This window comes from Lissotriton helveticus, chromosome 8 (genome assembly GCF_964261635.1).
Source record: "Lissotriton helveticus chromosome 8, aLisHel1.1, whole genome shotgun sequence".
Classification (NCBI taxonomy): Eukaryota; Metazoa; Chordata; class Amphibia; order Caudata; family Salamandridae; genus Lissotriton; species Lissotriton helveticus.
Genome location: NC_136069.1, coordinates 1,190,270,929 through 1,190,291,801, shown reverse-complemented (window position 1 = coordinate 1,190,291,801; position 20,873 = coordinate 1,190,270,929). Strand labels below are relative to the sequence as shown.

General features: G+C 44.6%; 1 protein-coding gene across 2 annotated transcripts in view; it reads left to right on the top strand.

Annotated features, from left to right (window-relative positions):
- The window catches only part of LOC144773229 (E3 SUMO-protein ligase RanBP2-like), an 827,846-nt gene that overhangs the window by 267,492 nt on the left and 539,481 nt on the right, over positions 1 to 20,873 (top strand). For both annotated transcript variants that reach the window (XM_078658128.1, XM_078658127.1), the window contains exon 12: positions 17,810 to 17,933. In XM_078658128.1, coding sequence (XP_078514254.1) covers positions 17,810 to 17,933 — 124 coding nt within the window. The remainder of the gene's footprint in view (positions 1 to 17,809; positions 17,934 to 20,873) is intronic.

Below are 20,873 nucleotides of genomic sequence, written 5' to 3'. Positions count from 1 at the left end.
AACAGTTTCTGGGTCGCTGGCTGGCTCCCCTCTCACTCTCATGTCAGTATATGCTCCCCCCTCGATGCTCACGTCCACACTTGCGCACACGGCTACCCTGCTAAATAATACGCCTGTGTGCAACATGGTTGTGGCGGGTGACTTTAATGCAGTTCTGGCCCCGGCCCTTGACACATCGGGTCCTCCCACTGCTGCACACACGGTGATCCCGAAACAACTGAAGAGTTGGTCCAAATCCCTGGAACTATGCGATGCATGGCGCACATGGCACCCCCACACCACTCAATTCATGCATACCTCCGCGGCCCACCACACACACGCGCATATAGATATGATCTTCGGCCCTGCGCCTGACTGTTCTGAGATTTTAGACCTCTGCATTTTGCCCAGAGGCATTTCCGATCACTCTCCAGTACTCCTCAGCATTGGGGCTCCCCCTTCTTCGGCCCGCCAAACATGAAGGATGAACGCCTGGTTCCTCCAAGATAAAGTCTTTAAAAAAGTGGTGGGGAAGGAGCTTAAATAATACTTAGCTAATAATGAGGGTTTTGTAGCCTCCACGGGTATCCTATGGGAGGTAGGGAAGGCGACCATTCGGGGCGTCGCCAAAGGGCATCTAAAGATCCAGAGGCAGGCGCAATTGCAGAAGATCTCATCCAAAGAGGCGCAGGCACTCCGCCTGGAACAGCTAATATCCACATCAGAAGATGTCGCCCAAGACCATCAGCTTGCCCATCTTTGGGACGACATTAGACAGTTATCCCTAGATGCAACTAAGCTCCTATGGAGGTTTTCGGTGGCGAAAATCTATGGTTGGGGGCGACAAAAATGGCACGATCCTGCACATGCTGGCCACATACCCCAGGGCGAATCGTATTATCCCAGAGGTGGCTGACTAGGCTAGAGAGGTGCACTGTGCGGCTCTGGCGATGGCTAACACCTTTGCGGCCTACTACCAGAAACTATACACGACACAACCCCCTGAGCTGTCATTCTCGGCCCTCCTTAAGCGGGGTGGGGTGCGTCTCCCTAGGCTACAAACGGCTGTCTAGAAAGACCTGGACCATCCCATTTCACTGAAAGAAATCGAAGAGGCGATCACCCTCACCTCTTCTGGTAAGACCCCAGGCCCGATGGTCTTCCTCAGGAGTATTATGCGGCATACCAAGACACTCTAATGCCCCACATGACCAGCTTATTCCGCGAGGCCATGGAGAAGGGTTCCTTTCAGCAGGAAACGGACATTGTCACTATTGTGGTTCTCCCGAAATCCCAGCCCCCATCTCGTAGATGCGTGGACTATCATCCCATCTCCCTCCTCAATACAGAAATTAAATTGTTTGCCACCATTCTGGCTCAACGATTTAAATCTTACTGGAACATGTGGGTTCATACCTCTGCGCGGTACCCACCACTGCCTCCGGAGGCTGCAACTGGCTCTTGCCCACCGGCACATGCTTACCCCGTACTTAGCCCTCTTGTCCGTGGATTTCGAAAAAGCATTTGATTCGGTGGACTGGACATATTTGCAGGATGTGTTGTCCGAGTTGGGATTTGGGCCTCATTTCAGAGCTTTGGTTCATGTCCTTTACGCCCAACCGAGAGCGCGAGTGCTGGTCAACGGGGTGCTATCGGAGGCCTTTCCCATCGCCAGGGGTGCCCACTCTCTCTATTACTCGCCCTGGCGATGGAGCACTTGGCTTCCCTGGTGCTTGCTGAGGATCGCATTTGTGGCTGGGAGTGGCCTAATATCGAGGCGGACAAGATCGCATTGTATGCGGACGATGTCCTGATCTTCTTGGCTGACCCAGCCTCCTCCGGGTCACACTGCCTCCAGACTTTACACTCTTTTGAACAGGCCTCTGGTTTGCGACTAAACCCTGGGAAATCGGTTCTGGTCCCCTTGCATCTCTCTGGGGAGTGCTTTGAGTGGCAATCCACCATACCACTTCGGCGTCAATCCTTTAAGAATTTGGGGATATGGATTACCCTCCTCCCCGAGCTGGGCTCTTAATGTAGCCCGTTGGTTAAGAAGGCCAAGGAAGATCTCATTAAATGGAAAATGGTACCTCTGAACCCCCTGGTGAGTGTGGCCTTGTTTAAAATGATGATCCTCCCCAGATTTCTCCATGTCCTTCAAAATACCCCCTTCTGCTTTCCCAGGACTCTGTTCCAGGAACTGGACAGTTTAATTACCCGGTTTCTGTTGGGTGGTGGGAGGACGCGCCTGGCTCTGTCCACCTGCCGAATTCCCTCCTTTGATGGGGGTATGGGGATGAGGCACTTATACCTTTATTTCCTGGCCGTATGTCTCCTGATGATCCTCGACTGGTTCAATGGGGGCTGGCCTTACCCAGCCTATAGGTTGGAGCTGAGTGAACTAGGTTTCACTAAAATCCAGGCCATGATGTATGGGGGGCCCATCCCAACCCGATTGCCTAACGGATGGACGCACAAACTGACCCAATGCGCACACCTCTCTGGCATGGGACCTGGCTCCGGGAGGTTGGCGGACTGCAGGGATTTAAAACCTGGAACCTTATTGGCATCTCACAACTAGGGGACTTGTGAGCTAAAGGCCATGCACTTTCCTTCCAGGATCTTCAAACCGGATACTCCCTACACTCGTCCCAATTTTATAAATATTTGCAGATGAGACACGCCCTCCGCACGCACATCCCGGATGACACCAGGCTCCCCTAATACAGCCCTGTTGAGGCCCAGACACTGATGGGGGACTTGGGTAAGGGGGGCATCTCCCGCATTTATCACACTTTAGTTAACATCACCCCCACCTCCTTGAATAAATTGAGGGAACAATGGGTGGAAAGGGTGGGTCCCCTCGATGAAGTGGATTGGCGCGATACTCTCATGGCCCCCAGGACAGTCAATGTCTCCGCCAAACTTAAACTGATTCAACTTTACTTCCTGCACGCTGCGTATCTCACCCACCTGTGCCTTTTCCGAGTGGGCTTGCGCTCGGACGCGTCATGTGCCAGGTGTGCTTACACCCCGGCTGACTTTTTCCACATGGTTTGATCGTGCCCCCGGTTGGAGCAGTTCTGGGGGTCTCTCGAGGCAGAGCTTACAGAGGTATTGGGTTGGGGGATTCCCCATGACCCATGCCACTCACTACTGGGGATCACGGACGGGTTGGATGGGTCCAGAAATGAAGTTACTACTTAATACAGCTATGATCGTGGCCAAACGGGACATAGCGGCAACCTGGATAAGTCCAGATCCACCTGATCTGGGCAGGTGGCGTAGAGGGGTGGCCTGGTGTGCGACCCAGGAGAAATCCCTGTACATGGCCAAGGGGTGCGGCAAAAAGTATCGTAAAGTGTGGGGGAAATGGTTGGGTAATGTTGAGGGTTTCGAGTAGCCTGACGCCATATCCTGTCTGTGTATGTCTTTTGAGGTTCGTGCTTGGGGGATGCATTGACTACAGGATTGTACTTGATTTATTGATTTCCGTGTACCTGCTGAATTGTTGAATTTGTTCAAAATCAATAAAATTTGAATATTAAAAAAAATCATGATACAATTTATAATTGGCACCTAAGTAGTTAAATAAAATGATGTATGACTGTAATGGAAGAAGTATTATTCAGACCCCTCTACCACAAGATTAAATGCAAAGTGGGTTGTGCATGCACCTCTGAGTGCTTTTCAGAATAAGCCCACCCCTTCTGCAAATATATGTGAGGATCTTTCAGAGTTTTTCAATAACAAGATTTGAGTTATCTATAACAACTTACAAAGAAATTCTGGAGCCATGCTTACCATGGATGCAAACTCTTTCTCTGTGCCAGTTTGTGCAAACTTTAGTCCTATATCTCTGGAGGACTCTCTATCAGAACTGGCTAAATGCAAGACTGGTTCTCCTTTGAACCAATGTCCACCGACATTCTTAAAACGGTATCCTCCACTGTGAGCCCCATCTTGAATAAGCTGATGAATTCCTCCATTGACTCGGCCCTAGTTACGAAGTGTTTGAAACCGGCTGTTCTGCTGCCATTACTCAAAAATTCCACTGCAGACCTCAAGATCTTAAGTAACTATAGACCGATTTCTCCTCTGCCGGCCGTGGCTAAAATGTTGGAGAAACCGGTGAACAGACAACTGTCACATTTTCTGTAGTCTGTGTCTTACCTGGTTCCCAATCTGGCTTTAGGTCTGGATACAGCACCGGGTTAGCCCTGCTGGAAGTCTCTGAATTTCTAAAGTAGAATCTTGATGAAAACACTGCAGCCACTGTGGCGCTTGTAGATTTATCTTAAGCATTCGATACGGTCTCCCATGAGGTATTTCTGGGTAGGCTTAGGAACATAGGAATACAAGGTCAGGCTCTCTTGTGGTTTAAGTCCTTTTTGGTGGCCAGGATGTACAATCTGTCCTGTTATTGCCTTTTTCCTCTTCGGCAAAACCGCTGTAGTGTGGAGTGCCACAGGGCTTCGCATTAAGTCACATCCTTTTTAATATTTACCTGGGGCCGCTAGTCATCCTAGCAGAAACATGGGATCTTAGGGAGTCTGACAAAGATTGGATGTGTTCTATTTTCCTCAGGCTTAACTGTGACAAAACAGAGGTCCTCCTCTTGTGGTACTAGCTGCTATCCTGACTCAGTTGGTGGCCTTCGAAACGGGCCCCTCCCTTCCCTGCATCAACTTGCAGGAACATTGGAATCCTCTTTCCTGTGGTACCCAAGTGAAAAGCGTATCGACTAATTGCTTTTCCACTCGTAAATCTCTAAGAAGAATACTACATCTTTTGCCCAAGGGCACATAAGATCATGGTTCACTCCTTAGTGACGTCGAAAATGGACTATGCAAATAGTCTTTATTTGGGCTTGCCAGCCTACTTACTGCGTTGTCTACAGATTGTGCAAAATATGGCTGCCAGACTGATTTTGAAAATCGGTAACTTCCCATCTTTGACACCTTCATTGGCTGCCCATTGTTAAGCCAGTCCTATTTAAGATGCTCATCTTGGCCTTTAGAGCTTTAAACCCTAGTGGTCCTGCATATTTAAGAAAGAGAATTAAGGCTTATTTCCAATTCCGCACTCTGAGATCCAACAGTCAAAGTCTACTTCAAACTCTCTGGATGTGTGAAGTTACGAGTGGAGGATGATCATTCACTTTACTTACTGCTGGGTTCTGGAACGGCCTTCCAGTCAGCCTTCGGTTTGCTGCCTCAGAAGCGTTTTTTTTTTTTTGGTGAAAAAATCTGAAAACCTTTCTTTCAACTCTGCTATAAAAAGTTTTTTTTTTCTATTGTATTTTTCATGGCATATGTTTCTGCATATATTTACGGCCAAATAGGATAGAGCACATTCTTCAAAACTCTGTCATGTATGGATGAAAAGGCTGCATGCTGTATAATTCTTTCCTTGTTTTTACGAGATGCCATGTTCTGGATACCTGTAAAGAGACTGTAACGAGGTCAGCAACATATGTTCCATGCTGTACCAGACCGCTCATTATGGCCTTAACACTTTAATCGAATATCTTCCATTGTGACAGGGCTTAAAATCAGACAGATGGAACTTGAACATTATACAATAAGGGCATTACTTGAAATGTATTTCTAATAAATACTTCAAACCACAGATTTCTCCTTTTTAGAATATCCCAGGCACCAGACTAGATCTGGAAAAAACTCTCAGCAAACACTTCTTTATGCCTACAGGTGGCGCTGTGTGGTGCTGGCGATCTGCCAATGCCCCAGAAGTGGCTGAGGGGAGCTGCATATAGACGTCACCCCTGTGTGTTGACACCAGTTCCTTAATTTTTCTCTCCTTCTGACGCAGACCAGGAGCTCTTCTCCCAACTTTGTTGGTTCTCCCACGTCTCAAAATTCTTGAGGGGAAAATGTGCTGGGGACGGAGTCTCCCTTGAAGGTGTCGGGATTCAAGCCATGTGGCAACTGCATTTGGTGCCTTGACTCTTGTTCTGTGGGAAATGTGCCCCTCTGTACTTGAAGGCAATCAGAGAGCAGGAAGCGAAACTCTAAATAGCCGAGCATAAGAAGAGTTCATGTTCAAGACGGGTCTCTATTCCGCTCCACATCACGCTCAAAGTCCCTCCTGTTCTTCCTCAAAGCCCCTCCTGTTGCTTGATTTCTTCAGGAAAGTCAAACATGCCATAAGTGCAAGAAAGCAACAGGAGTATCAACCTGGGCCCTCCAATCTAAATCGGATGAGAAGTTGCAAGGATAACACTTTAAGGTCAACTTCTTCTAAATTAGATCTGCAGGGGTCTCCCATCAGACTTCCAGGTGGGGCTTCCCTGGCTATATCCCCCACCCCACCCCACCCCAAATGCCAGGGAAGCTCATACCAATGCTGACCCATTCTTCTGCTCTGTGTCCAAGGTCCACACCTGTCCCTTCCATATTGGCAGAACTTCCAACTCTAATCCCAATCCCTGTCTCCAGCCTCCTGCCCACGCCAGGCCTATGTTGCCCTATGAGAATACCATGGTACAGCCTCCTCCCAAGACACAAGTCTTACCAGAGGTCCTATTTGGTTCAGATTCTGAAACAATCCAGGGCCTACAAAACCCTCTTTATTAAGTGATTAAATGAATGACCAGGAGGAGGACAATCCGCTCCCTGCTCATTACACTGAAGAAATACTTTATCTAGACTTAGACGTGCACTGGGCTAGACATTTCCACTGAGGCTGAGCTGCTGCTGGAACGTGACTATTTGTTCAGCTGGCATACCTTTGTTAACATTCAACCAACTATGTTCATATAGGTTCTCAATTTGAGGCAGTCCTGTATTGTAATCTATTCTTGATCCATCAGATGAGAAATATCCTGGGGAATGTGCATAAACAACGACCTCCCCTCCCTTATTTCTATTACTGCATGAGGTTCCCCTCATTGTTGGAGTGTTATTCGTCCTCTTGAATTACAGCAGTAGGAGCTATTTCCAACTCTCCACCCAAAAGATATCCAAGCAAGTCTCTTCCTAGGCCTGCAATGCAGAGATCACTGCTTGCTATCTCTGATGAAACGCCATTTCAAGCAAGGAGTTGACTTCTTTGCCTTATGCCTACACAGTTAGGCACTGCTCCTTTTTGCTAAATGAATGGTGTTTTGCCAGTCTTCCAAAGCCTATTACCCAATCAAGACTTTTCACCAAACCAGTAAGACTCTTGTACTTGGGGTCAGAACCTTAAACGTTCAAAGCTTTTCCCTGTGGATCTCACATTGCCTTTTCAAATTCAACGGGGTTTGAGAACCTTTAGGAAAGTACTGAAAACCCAGGTATCACTGCAGCCGCTGGGTCTTCATTCCTGCAGCGACTATAATGGTTGGTACCTGTCCAGCTGTTGAAAAGAACTTACACCTTGATGATGGGCGTTCACCTCCTGTACTTAAAGCCCTTCCCTCATAGTGCTTAGAATTAGTCCCCCAGCTTTGCGAGTGCTACATAAAAGCAAATAATAAAATTAAGATCTGTCTATTTTGAAAGGCTGTCAGTCGGTCATACACTGGTGAACTTCCCAAAGTTGTCAACCTTCTGGTACGATATATTGGGGGCCATTAAGCAGAGTATGTAAAACGAGGTAGAAAGGTACATGTAAAGGTACATGGAAATGAACTGTTGGGCTATGCTGCAAGGGAGAGCTTATCCATACTCTCTGTAAGGGGGGAAAATGGGGACAGCCATCTCATCTTCTGTTGCCTGCTAAATAGGTAGTTCTAACACTTTGGGATAAGATCTATAGACTATTTCTAGATCTTTTGTTGCTGCGAATATGAACCTTGTTAAGACTCAAGAACTAGCCTATTACGTAGTGGAATTCTATTACAAATTCAGTAGACACTGTGGACCAGTTACCACATACGTAATCAAGACTATAGTGTATTATGGTGCCCATTGAAACAGACTAGTAGGCCTTCTAGATGAAGATAAAAACCTGGTGGGCCAAGAAGGAAGGCATGGATAATGGATAAGAAAGGAAATGAGATAGCAGTTTTGTGGGCCGAGCTCTATGAATTCGGTGTGCTGGGATGGAAAGATTTAGGGTAGGGTGAGGTTAATATGTTTAACATGGAAACTATGTAGTTATGGGGGGAGGGGGTGGCAATAGTTAGGTATGTCAGCTTTCAGTTGTATCTTTCTAAAAACTCAGTAAAAAGTATTGAAAACTGAACTCTATGGAGTATGTTACATCCTTTGGGAAATATAAAGTGAATACCCCAATCTAATGTTTCCCCATGTCTCTTGTACTCCAGCATTACTTACTATACACACCACATCAACAACAAAAGTACAAGATTGGACCTTTAAAATGCTGCGGAGATTGAAGATTCCAATTTGGGGGTGGTCACGGAAAGGGCCAGAGCTTGAGTGCTTCTGCCAGATCTACTAGGATTCCTAGGGGGTGCATCAGGGCAGCTTAAGCACAAGCACACTGTAAATGGGGAATTTACACTTGCCTGCACAGCTATGGGAATTTCTTCCTAGCATACCGGTCTTTTCCACTACCTTTAGCCACAGAAAACTTGGATAACTCTCACACCAAGGAGAAAGAGGTCCAAGACTAACTAAAAGAAGACTTCTTGCTGTGTAGCGTTTCCCCTGCGTCCAGGAGAGAAGGGTGGAAGAGCAAGTGAGTGATGGGGCTGTATCTGTCTAAAGGTAAAATAGTAAGACTTTTGGAGACTGGATGTTTTGCTGTGGTCTTGACCACCCTTTAATGCTCTTGAACCCATTACCTGGCTTCCAAGGAGCAGAACCTAAAGATATGTGGATATTTGGAGCATCTGAAAAGAGGTTGTAGAACCAGCACCACAAGTTCTGTAGACCTGGACTGCTTTCATTGTCAAGTCAAGTCCATGCAAGCTTTATTCGGTTAAAATTTTAAAACCATCAAAGCACCGTACATCGCAATTTTCATGAGGTGAAAATACACTACATACAAACATTGAATGTATTTAACGATTTACAAATATACATATTTTATAGTTAATGCAAAAAAAAATTTAAATTGCCTGACCCCACGTTAAAACAATACTTGGAGTTCAAATAAATAATTTAAAAAGCGTTGTCACCCAGTGAGTATTTCTTTAAAAAATTCCCTAATCACTTGTTACATTTTCGTATCAATAAAATGTCCTCTTTCATAAAGTCACTAGATGTACAAAGGTGGGGAATTGGTGTAGCAGTTACTACATCTTGTTTCTTTGTCTAATGGCCCCCGTGATGTAACCAGCTACCCCGAAGCACACCAACGGGGACCTCAGGCATTTCAAATATGCCAAGGCCGGCCTAACCTGTTCAAAGTTACAACCCTTTAACAATGGCAATATACATTTCTTGTGTTTTAAAACCCAAAAATCGCAGAAAAAAACCATATGTAAAGTATTCTGCTCTGAGAAATTATCACAGGGGCAGGGCCCAAGAGCCCCCTCCTTGGAAAAACCTTTTGGGAAAGATAATAGCCAAGGGAGCATATTATACTTGAATCTTGTCAATACAAACAAATGAAATGGCTTGTTTATATACGTCAAGTATGGCTGAATTCCTCTTCCTGTGCTCAGCATAACAAAGCTCCTGACTGAAGGTTTGACCAGCTCCCCTTCTTCCCTCATTAACACTGACCTGTTTAGAAACTGGGATTTTATGGCTTTATTGGCCACCTTACTTAGCGCCCTCGGGTTTGTAAACAGGTCGGGGCTGCCCAATATATCCATTTGTGTTTTAATATATCTGAGCGACGGAATGTCAAGGGCTCTGTCTAGGGACATACTGTCCTGGATTATCAATTTGTTTAGGTTAGGTGATTGCCGTGCCTACATTCTTAGCCAGCCTAGTAGTGGGGCCACAGCAAACTGATCTTGAATATAGCCAACACCCACGTCCTCATGTATGTTAAAAGTAGCAGCAGATGCTGGGAGCGACAGCAATTTTCGTAAAAAAACATTTTCTGCTACTTGTATTTCACTAGCGTCTGTGTAGCCCCATACCTCACTCCCGTATAACGCCATCGGGACACACTTGGCGCTATATATTTTCATAAGGGCTGGGAGTGGCTTTGAACCTATCCGCTTTGCAAAACCCAAGACGGCCCCCGTAGACCTAAATAGGTTAATCTTTTTTAAAGTGCGCTGCATAGCCCATGATCTTCTGTCATCAAATACTATCCCTAGATATGGGAAGGTTGGTACTTTAGTGAGTTCCAGGCCTTCACAGAAAAATCTTGCCTTTTTCGCCCGCTTCCCACCTATCGTCATAGAATGTGATTTCTTAAAATTGAATATTAGATCGAGAGAGTCCATAAAACTAATAAAACGGTCTAAAAGCAATTGCAGCCCTCTTGCTGTTCTAGCCACCAAAACTGCATCGTCTGCATATAGTAGTGCTGGGATCTTTTTTAGACCTACCCTTGGGATATCTTTGCAGGATGATATTAATGCATCTCCCAAGTTGTTTATATAAAGCGAGAACAGTAAAGGGGCGAGGATACATCCTTGCCTTACTCCACATTTAACTGGCCACGCTTCAGTTCAACTCCCATTTTCATTATAACGGACCGCTGCAGTATTATTCGCATGTATATCAGCCAGGAAGGATACTAAAGTAGGTTCCAGCCCAATGTCCGAAAGAGAGGCCCATAACTTTTGCATATTTACAAGGTCGAAAGCAGTGGAAAAGTCCATGAAGGCTAAATGGATATCTCCCTGCTTTACGACTGTGTACTTTCCTATAACCAAGTGTAAATTAAGGCATTGGCCTACCGTACTTTTGCTCTGTCTGAAACCATACTGCAAATCCGACTTGATGGAGTTTTTGTCCAGCCAATCTGTAAGAAGTGCTAATATAACTTTTCCCATTATCTTAGCAACAGAGTCCAAGAGTGAGATTGGCCTTTAACAGGCCGGATCTTCTCTTGAACCCTTTTTATATATTGGGACTCTGACTGCTTTGCCCCAGGACGCTGTGAAACCAGCCTTGGTGGCAGCATTAAAAACACAAGTTAAAATCTATGCCCACACACTTGAGTCAGCCCTGTACAAATCCGCCGGGACCCCATCCGGGCCCGGTGCTTTCCCCTTGGCTGTGGACTCCCTTGCCTCCATAACCTCCATAACTTCCTCCTCTCGGAAAATGATTTTTGGTGCCTGGTTAAAATCCCTATGAGTAGTAGGTAGCAAGTGAGTAGTTAGGAGTACAGGCCGCTAAAGTGTTCCACCCATCTTTCTGGAGAAATGAGGCAGTCCTTTATAGTGTTATCTGCCTCATTAAAAACTGGACTATTTATTACTTTCCAGAAATGGGTACTACTGTTTAGGGTGCTAGCTTGACTTAGCTCGTCCCAAGCCATCTCCTTGAGCTCAATTTTCCGCGATCTAATTGCATTTTTATAGATCCGCCTAGATTCAGTGATCCTAAGTGTCCCTTACAGGATCCCTCAGGACCACCATAAGGGCATTGTGTGCAGTAATGCGCACTTAGTCAAACCAATTTTTTAATTTCTTTGGCCTTGGTTTGGCCCGCCGAGTCAAATTGCCTGCTATCTGATTAGTGATGCGGTCAAAGGCACCTAATATTTCTTTGGGTTAAGCGCCTATATTAGTACAGAGGCTAAAATCTTCATGGTTACTATGATACAAGTTACCAAGAAAATTGGCCGGGGCAATTACCTCCCATCTCAGCCTTCGACCCCGGCAATTAGCAACTATGTTAGAATTTGAAATAAGAGTCAAAGGTGACTCATATTTAAGGGCCTTAATTTTAATGTCCATCCTAAGGGGATTGTGATCACTCATCCAACCTGCCTAACTCCAAAAGAGCCAATACGGTCCATCAAGGGACATGACACTAAAATGTAATCAATAATGCTGTCATGGCCTTGGCCTATATAGGTTGGGATCGGGTTTGAAATGTCTGATTGCTCAGTGCAAAACAAGTAGTGGGCAGCTAAAAGACCCTCTAGATACAACCCGCTTCTCTTATGCTCAAAATGTGAGCCCCTGCGGGACGGATTCATACTCAATACTTTGCAAACAATTTAGGTGACAAACATGAATATTAAAATCTCCAAGAATTATTAGATGGTAAGGAGCTTTCATTGTCATCTGACACTTAAAAATACTGCATTGGATACTTTTGGAATGTTTCAAACCAGCTTCCTAGTTGAAGAATGGGGCGGCATTGCTTCATTTATATCATAGTTTACACAGCTTAAGTGTGGAAATTGTCTTAAATTATTTGTACATATTGAGTGCATATGTATGTTGCATGTGAGGTGCAAGTATTTGTATCTTTTTCTGCTCCGGTCTCAGCCGTCATGTTTTACCCCTCAATAACTGCAACACTTGGGACTTTTTTTTAAGTCTGTAACATTTATGATAGAGTAAGTTGTATTAAAGCATTTCTGATTGTGTGTACGTATGAATATATATATGTAGTGTTCTAGAAGAACCCCTTCCTTGTAACACCTTAGTAGGAGAATCTTTGTGCATCACTTTTGACATGAAAACACACCACACTGCTCTTGCGAGTAATTCAAGAGGTACTGTGAGTTTGGTGTATCCAAATATAGCATATCGACTTGCTGACTAAAGTATAAAAGGGAAAACAAGATGTTAAAGCAGTAATACTACAAGGTCAGAGTATAATCTTTACCAAAGTTCTATATCAGTCACATCGGTGTAACTGTCCCTTAAGCTCTACTGTGTACAGAGAACTCCTAAGATTTCGAATGGCCAAATTCTTCTATTCTAAAGTGGTGGATATCAACAAAGATTTGGAGTTCCACAACTCAAATTCTTCTAATATCTTGGATGCAGAGTCTCAGGCAGCGCTTGAATTTCAACGCAACCGGTCTATTTTAGAGGATTCCTCAGCAAGCCTTTCGCTTGGTATCAAATCGGGCTCCCGACTAGAACCTTGTCCCCCTAATATTTTGCAATTAGGAGGCAAGAGCATTGTCCCCCGCCTTACAGAAACCATTAACAAAGTAATCGATTCTGGATGTTTTCCTTTCATATGGAAAAAGGCGGTAGGTAGACAAGACGCTGCTTAAAAAAGCTCATTTAGATCCCGGAGACCCAAAAAGCTACCCCTCTATCTCCTTGCTGCCTTAGCCCACCAAAATCCTTGCAAAACACCTGGACTCTCAGATTATGAATTATCTTGAACAATTCCAACTCCTAGATGCGTATTCATTTTGGATTTAGGAGTAACCATGGGACAGAGATAGCAATAGTATCTGCAGGCAATAACATCCGTTGCATGGTGGATGCTAAGGAGGCTGCAGTATTGGTCCTTTTGGACCTATCTGCAGCTTTCGATATCATCTCCCTGACTCTTCTTTCAGAGCAGCTCCAGCAGTTGGGAGTCACAGACTTGGCACTCAAACTCCTGGCACCTTTTCTAAGTGATAAATCTTGGATGGTAATGGTGGAGCACTTCTGCTTGCACTCCATAATGTTGCCTTTTCTTTTGGGCTCCAAGCATTGTCTGACGCTGATGACACCCAAAACATCATGTCTATCTTAAAGGACATCAATGTGATTGCCTCAATTACAAAAACTGTATGCAGGCAGTGGGCACTTGGATGGAGAGAAACTACCTATGATTGGATGGGGACAAGACGGCGGTCCTGATCTTTTGTGGGCAACCGTCTGTGTGGTCCAATCAGTGGTGGCCTGACAGGCTAGTTAGTCATGTGCAAGGGAAGAAGCGTTGGAACTAGACCACTCCTTGTATTTGGTGATTTATGTCAGGTATGTGTCAAGATTAATTTTACGGTTACTGCAATGTCTGTATCCCAACAGACTTATGGAGTTGCTGTATTGATTGCAGTCTGGTAGTGTGATTGTTGATTTTAGGATTACAAAAACGTATACCTATGGAAGGCTAATGTGGAGGTGGGAACAGGGTTCATATGGTCTAGTCATATGATCATCCATAGAGCATTCAATCTCATACCCATAAAGTGTTTTTTCTTATCATAGTTAGTTAGTACCTATTGGAAAAAGGGTTAATGATGCAGAATGACATATTTCGCTGGAGTTAGCCTTAATCTATTAAGTGTTTATTTTTTACTAGGAAAGATGTATAGGGTATATGTTACACTACGTATTTTTTACACGTTTCATTGTTTGCCTCTAAGGAGAGTGCAAACGATACATAGTACACTGCGACTTCTGCTTGGTTTTAAGGAGCAAGTAGATCCTCAGGCAGCGGGGAGACAGAAGCTGAGTCCACACCAAAATGTACGAATGTATAATGGAATTCTGCATGCGTTTTTCATGCATGCCTTGGGAACTCCTCATTTGAACGAATGCATCTTTAGCACGCATTTGTTATGCATGCAAGTTGTTTTAACAACTTGCCTTAGGGGGGCACTGGATATTGGAATAGTTTAATTTACTATTCCAACTCCAGTCTGCGCAACAGTAGTGAAGGTGTTGGACTTCAATTCTAACATCACTCCACCATTGCGCACCCCTAAAGCAATTTGTTGTAACGAGTTGCATGCTCAACAATTGCGTGCTAAAGATTAATTTGTTCTGATGCTGTGAAGGCACAGTGTGATTCCGGCTTCGTCTCAAAGGAAGTTTCCCAAGTGTACTGCACATTGTCTGAGACGCCGGATATTTAGGGTGAAGCAGCCCCGTCTGTTGTTGAAGAAGAGGAATACGATGAGCTATCACACGTATTGGTACTTCACACCAGCCCAGAAATCATTGTCTCTGATGCCTCGGACCAGAAAAAGGAGGAAGTCCAAGAGGAGGAAGAGACACTGGAAGACACTCAATCTATCTATGTCTACTCCAGACCTCACACTAAGTCTACATCGATACACATGAGCACAGTCGACTCTCAGACTCCCAAAACAGATAAGCGGCAGCGACTTTGGGCTCCGGTTGACAGTAAGACAGGCTGGGGAGCTGAGACTGGATACAGAAAAAAATCCTCTGTCCTTCCCCCAGCCACCCACCTCTGCCTTCCCTCCCAGAAATTGGACTTTGAGTTGAATGGCACACATTGAGGCAGTGACATTGAAGCCAGCCAATCCGTCAAAGGTGCCGAAATCAGTATCGGTTCCAAGATCATCGACTGCAGATTGTGACAAGAGACCCATTCTCAAGAAGCTCCAACAGTGGCTTGATGACTGGCTGCGATGCATAATCATTCATCCTCACATTGGCAAGATCTCTGCCAGTAGAAGACTTCCTAAAAATCCCAAACTTTCCTTTGAGGACATGTTACAACTGGACCTTCTCTACAGCTGCTACCTCTGGAACAAAGTACAAGGATACTAGCTGTCCACCTCCACGCCCTCCTCTACCCCTCCTCTACCACTGCTACCACTTCCATCACCGCCACATTCTCCTTCCTCTACTTCTCCTCAGAAGTCACCGGAGTCTTATTCTAACTCGCGTTGCCCTAGTCCCTATTCTCAAGCAGAGCACTTTGGGGCTCCCATTTACCCCATCCCATGGAAGACCCTTGGTAGAGCTGATGTTGAGCCCCCAGGGGACTCTGACCTTAGTGATCTCCCTGTTGGGGCTTTCCCACGAGACGATACCATCGCATACCACAATGTCGTCCAGTGTGCAGCTCCCTACCACATGGTAGGCATATACGTCACCCCGAAGAATGTCTTTCAGTGTGGAAACGCTGCCCAGAACCAAGTGCCCCCCCCACACACTTTTTACATTTGGAGAAGTCAGGACTAGCCTATACCTTCATTCAGCTATACCTAGCCGCTATCGCCGCATATTTGCAAAACCGGAAACACTCTTCACTGTTAAAAATCCCAGTCAATAAAGCCTTCATGGTAGTCCTTAAACGAGTCAACCCACCCATGTTGCTACTTACCCCAGTCTGGAGCATCGACGTTGTCACCAAGCTCACAGTCCCTACTTTTAAACCACTATTCTCTTGCCTTTACAGTTCCACCCCTGGAAGGTCACCTTCTAGTAGCCAGAATATCCCTTAGGTGTATTAGTGAGTTTAGAACCAACCCCAAATTTCTTTCTAAGGTGGTTTCACTCTTTCACCTTAACCAGACAATTGAGCTTCTCATTATTCTTGCCCCAGTTTGACTCTGTAGCAGAAAGAGCATTTCACATACTTGACATCAAGCATACTCTTATGTATCATTAAATAGGACTAGGTCCTTCCGTTAAACACCATCTTTTTGTTGCCTCTGCAAGACCTAAAGGTCATTCCATATCAAATATTGGTTGAAGGTTTATCTGTGAAGAATGAGTGTAATATCAGTCTATTTCTTTATTTAAATAGATCTGTTTTGATTTGCAGTATATCGCACTGGGTGTTTTGAATGAACGAGTTCTTCGTTAAATAATCTGATTCCTGCACTTTCAGTCTTTTGGTGTGAGACTAGGGCTTTATTTGTGGTGATGGTTCTGGCTCCTGCAGCTTCTGCTGTGCTTTGGTTTGTACCCATATTGTTCTTTGTGATCCTCTCTATTTGCTTTTGATCTGTTGTCTGTAGGTTCCTTGTGTTCATGTTGATTGGATACTGATGTTACTGATCTGCTTACACACTTCCTCTGTATTTTTAAAGTTGAGGCTTCGTCCACAGACCTGTCAGGTAATGTTATGTCGGAGGATGAATGTTGTGGTTGTGATGGTAGAGTTGCTGTGCTGGTGAAGACTCTGTAACATCTGTGTATTTTCTTTAGGGAAATCATACATCCGTCCTAGCTGATAGTCTAGTTGGTCTCTGCAGAATTTCCTATTCTGAGCATAAAAAGATGCAAACAATGTAATTCCAGTTGTCTAGGGTAGCACGATAACATACTTTTCTTTTCATAAACCAGAGTACTGTTACTTGCTGTCTGTTGACTTCTGAGTCTCTCATGCCACACCAAATCTGAGTAAGCATAAACTGCTCACCCATGCTCCATGGAAAGTCAAGTGCTAGCATTGGCGTAGTTGGTGCTCCACATTTGGTCCAGTAATAAGATTAAGCCCAGGGGTGACTGGTACCTTATCTTACACTCTGGACCTAGAGACCCATGCAAAACTAGCAAAGGTATGCTTGTTATTTGTCATAAAAACGTACTTTTACGTGTAAGTGCTAAATATTTGACTTGGGGAGGGGGGCTTAGCAACAGCTCATATCAAGACTGAGGCCTCTATCTCACATTCTCTCTCTGGTTTCCTTTACATGGCTACTATTTCAGGGGCTTTCAACCCTACAATCTTATGTTTGTTTTGTTGTAGGATTTAATTTCATATAATTTGTGTGTGGTTATTAGTTATGATCTTCTCTATTTTCACACTAAACGCTATGAAAACGTTCAGCTGTATGTGATGCAAGATGAGGTCTCTGAATCTTAGCTTTTTTTCTACTCCCAGAATATACTGTCCCCAATCCTATTTCGCTATCTTACCCTGATTTGCATATCCGTGTATCACAGTCCTCCCTCTTGATTTCTATTGCCATAACCCTCTGTGTCCTTGCACTGAGATGCGCTTGCATTTCCCACTTTTATTGCGATAAGCCACTTAGGCTCCTTTGTCATTTTCTCTATATGTTTATTTTGACTATTCATAAAGAGTTTTACTTATTATAGGTTTCCAGCTTCGTTGGGAATTTTGCCTCTTACATTAACTTTCTTCTACTTTAATAGCAATACTGTTAAAAGATGTTCAGCAAATAAGAGACCGAAGTATGGACAGTTGCCTTTCTAAAGGTTCTTTGAGAGTTTGGAAAAGAAGAAATTAACAAAACAATAGTTTCTTGCAAATTTCAGCACAAATAATTTGTAATTCCAAAGTCCTTAATTATTTTCTTTCCCTAGGCCTGGCATGTCGGCAAAGCTGAGGCTTTTGGTTCAGCATGAACTCACCACTGTGAGAGCACTGGAAAAGCATGGTCTTCAGCCTTCCTTAATCATTCACTGGGCAAGAAATCTTCAAAAAACAGTATGTTGGCCTTTTAAACCTTTGTGCCTGGTATAGACTAAACTAGTTGGTTCACAACTATTAAAGTATTAGGCTTTGTCATCAAAGTTAACTAAAATGAAACTTTGTTAGCCTTCACATTTTGTTTCTCACTACACCACCTTATTATTTGGAATACTACCTGACAAACTGTAAATCCATTTTGAGGTCATTATTTAAATCTGTCTCTGCCTAGTGTCTTTGTTGTATGTGAATGAAACCTAACGCAGATGGCATTTGTATTGCAGTTTCCGAAGGATGTGCTTGGAAAGCTAGTGGGGATGGTTTTTCCAAGCTTGCACTTAGATAAATGGTTGTTCAACATTCTGATTTCACTTAGTGAAATTCACATACATCGCAGAAGGTGAAGAGGGATAGGCTTTACTATTAACCGAAATAGGGCTTATTGGGACGGAAAAGTCCTCTATGGTAAGAGATGTGTACCCCTGCCCGGAGTGCCCAACTGTTGACTGGATCCCTAATGCAGATTATTTTTTTATTTTATTTATTTGTCCTAGGTGAACACAGATAATGCATGTATGCCTGTGACATAGGTCTTTCTCACAGATTGTGGTCTTGTTGGATTGGGAGGGGTACCCAAAGGCTACTGCCCTTCACCAGGAGCTCCGTGGTGGCAGTGTAGTGATCAGTGGCAGTGAACAGGTCCTTTTTGCCTCGTGTCACTGATGTGAGGCCTACAGGCTCACTCACCTTCTTAAAAGCTCCACTGCTGTGGGCTTAACTCATCCTTGGCCTACATCATGTTTATGTGGAGTGCTGCGTAGAGCTGGAGTAGTGACACTTTGTTAGTGGTATGTGTGCCTGGGAAGGGTACAGTACAAGGATGGAGCAGTATTGTGCAGTAAATATGTAGTTAGTACATGCACTTGGTGTATGTATATGCCTGAGAGGAGTACATTACATGAGAGATGTAGTGCTGTGCAGTGCGTGCGCAGGGACGGCATGTGCTGGGTGTATGTGTGCTTGTGTGAAGTAAAATACAGGAAGGGTGAAGTGTTGTACAGCTTGCACATGGTGAGTGTGTGTGTGTGCTGGCAGTGTGTGTGTTTTTGATCAACACTTCTTGGTTAAAGATAGAAAAGCTTCAGTGCTGAACAGTGCGTGTATATGGAATGTTGTGTACTGAAAGCATGTGTGCATGTAAGGGTACAGTGCATAGAGGTATTTGTGCTGAACAGAAAGTTTACTATGAATGTACATTTAGCAAGTGTTCCTACAATGGTACATTGTATGGAGGACTCTGGGTTCCATTTTGGGAAGACCACGCCTGCCTGGTAAAGACACGAGGGAGGAATACTTCCAGGCAGATTTTTGTATTGCTGCATTCCTGTGATCTGGTGGTGGACACACTGTAGGCGAAAGTAAGAGACTCCCTTTACATTTCTTACTCTTTGATTCAGTATTTGATCACAAGTAAGGGGCCTGGACACATCTCATGAAAGGAGATTGGGCTGATAAGGTAATCCTAGAGTGGGCTGGGGGGTTTGTGAGTAACCTCTTGATGCATATATCCTGTGACTGATATACAGGTGTGAACTCTGGTCACTCCCAAGAATTGTGGACCATCCGCTTCGGAATAGTTTCTGCTTGGCAGACCTCTTTCATGAAGACAGATGAAAAGGAGAAGTTCCCACTTCAAAAGAAGCAGAACCCCAACTAAATCATATTTGGTGTCTGGAAAAGGACTATAAGAAGAGGATGGTGAGCCCACACCTTTTTCATCTGCCAAGCAGCCAGACATGCTGTGTGATAAGGGGAAGCTTTGCAAGACTTATGCTTGTGACCAAGACTGGGTACCAAGGCCTGTTAGCTTTCCTGTTGGGTACCACCCAGTGAAACCAACACTACCTGCCTGGGGCACGAAGGTGCCGGGACCAAATAATCAAAGACCTCAGGCTGTCGACCGGGGACTGAAGTGAGGCTGTGATGGTGGGGCTAGCTGCAACGAAGGGTCTGTACTGACTGACACCCGTGGACCAGGAGGACGCCAAGAAGGATGACTCGTCTTTGTGGGACTTCAGTCAGGAACCGAGGACATAGTTCCCCCATCGGGGAGAACTTGACTTACTGCATCTGTGTGAGCTGTAAGCTGCTCTGATTGATAGGGACAGTGGATGCGCCACTCTGAAGAGCAAACCTGCGCCCTCCTGACGCTGCCACGTGTATCACGAGCAGCCTAACTTCGAGCAGGATTGGATCTCTCGAGTGCCCGCACTGAGGGCACCCGCTGTAATGCCGAATGCTTCTGTGTTGCAGGAGCGGGTAAAACTTGAACTAGGGCCTTTGGGGCTCCGGTCTATTCACTGCTAAAGGTGCTGAAATCCTTTAACAACCACTGTATGTTTCTTTCATATATTGTTAGTAGCGGGTGGAACCCTGGACTATTCTGCACCAAAAGACAGCAATCTACCCACATTTTGCAATATGCAGTCTTTCTCCCTTGCTCAAACAAGTGTTCACTCTGTTACACTTCACCTTACAAATGTTTTCACTTTGCAGTTCTTCTGATGTGCACTCCTATTTCATTCTGACCATGTTGCCAGTATTTCCCATCCTTTTGGCCCTTTCCATCCATACAGACACAAATAAGAAATGCTGTCTTTTTCTCCTTGCACCTCAATGGAAATCTCTACTGTATATGTGAGGTATTAATCAGTATTCCTTTTGTCATCATGCTAACACTTTATTCTAGCACTATTTTGCGACTACAGCTGTCTGGCAGCCCCCATTGTAGAGTGATTTATATGCTTAAATGTGCCATTGCTTTACTGCACTGTTGATGTACTTGTGATCTTATGATATTTGCACTCGCATATGAAGACATCTCTGTAAAGGTCACTTGCACCCTGTTGTTTGAAAGCTACAAGGCAGGAACACTTTCCCAATTAAAGACCACTTCCA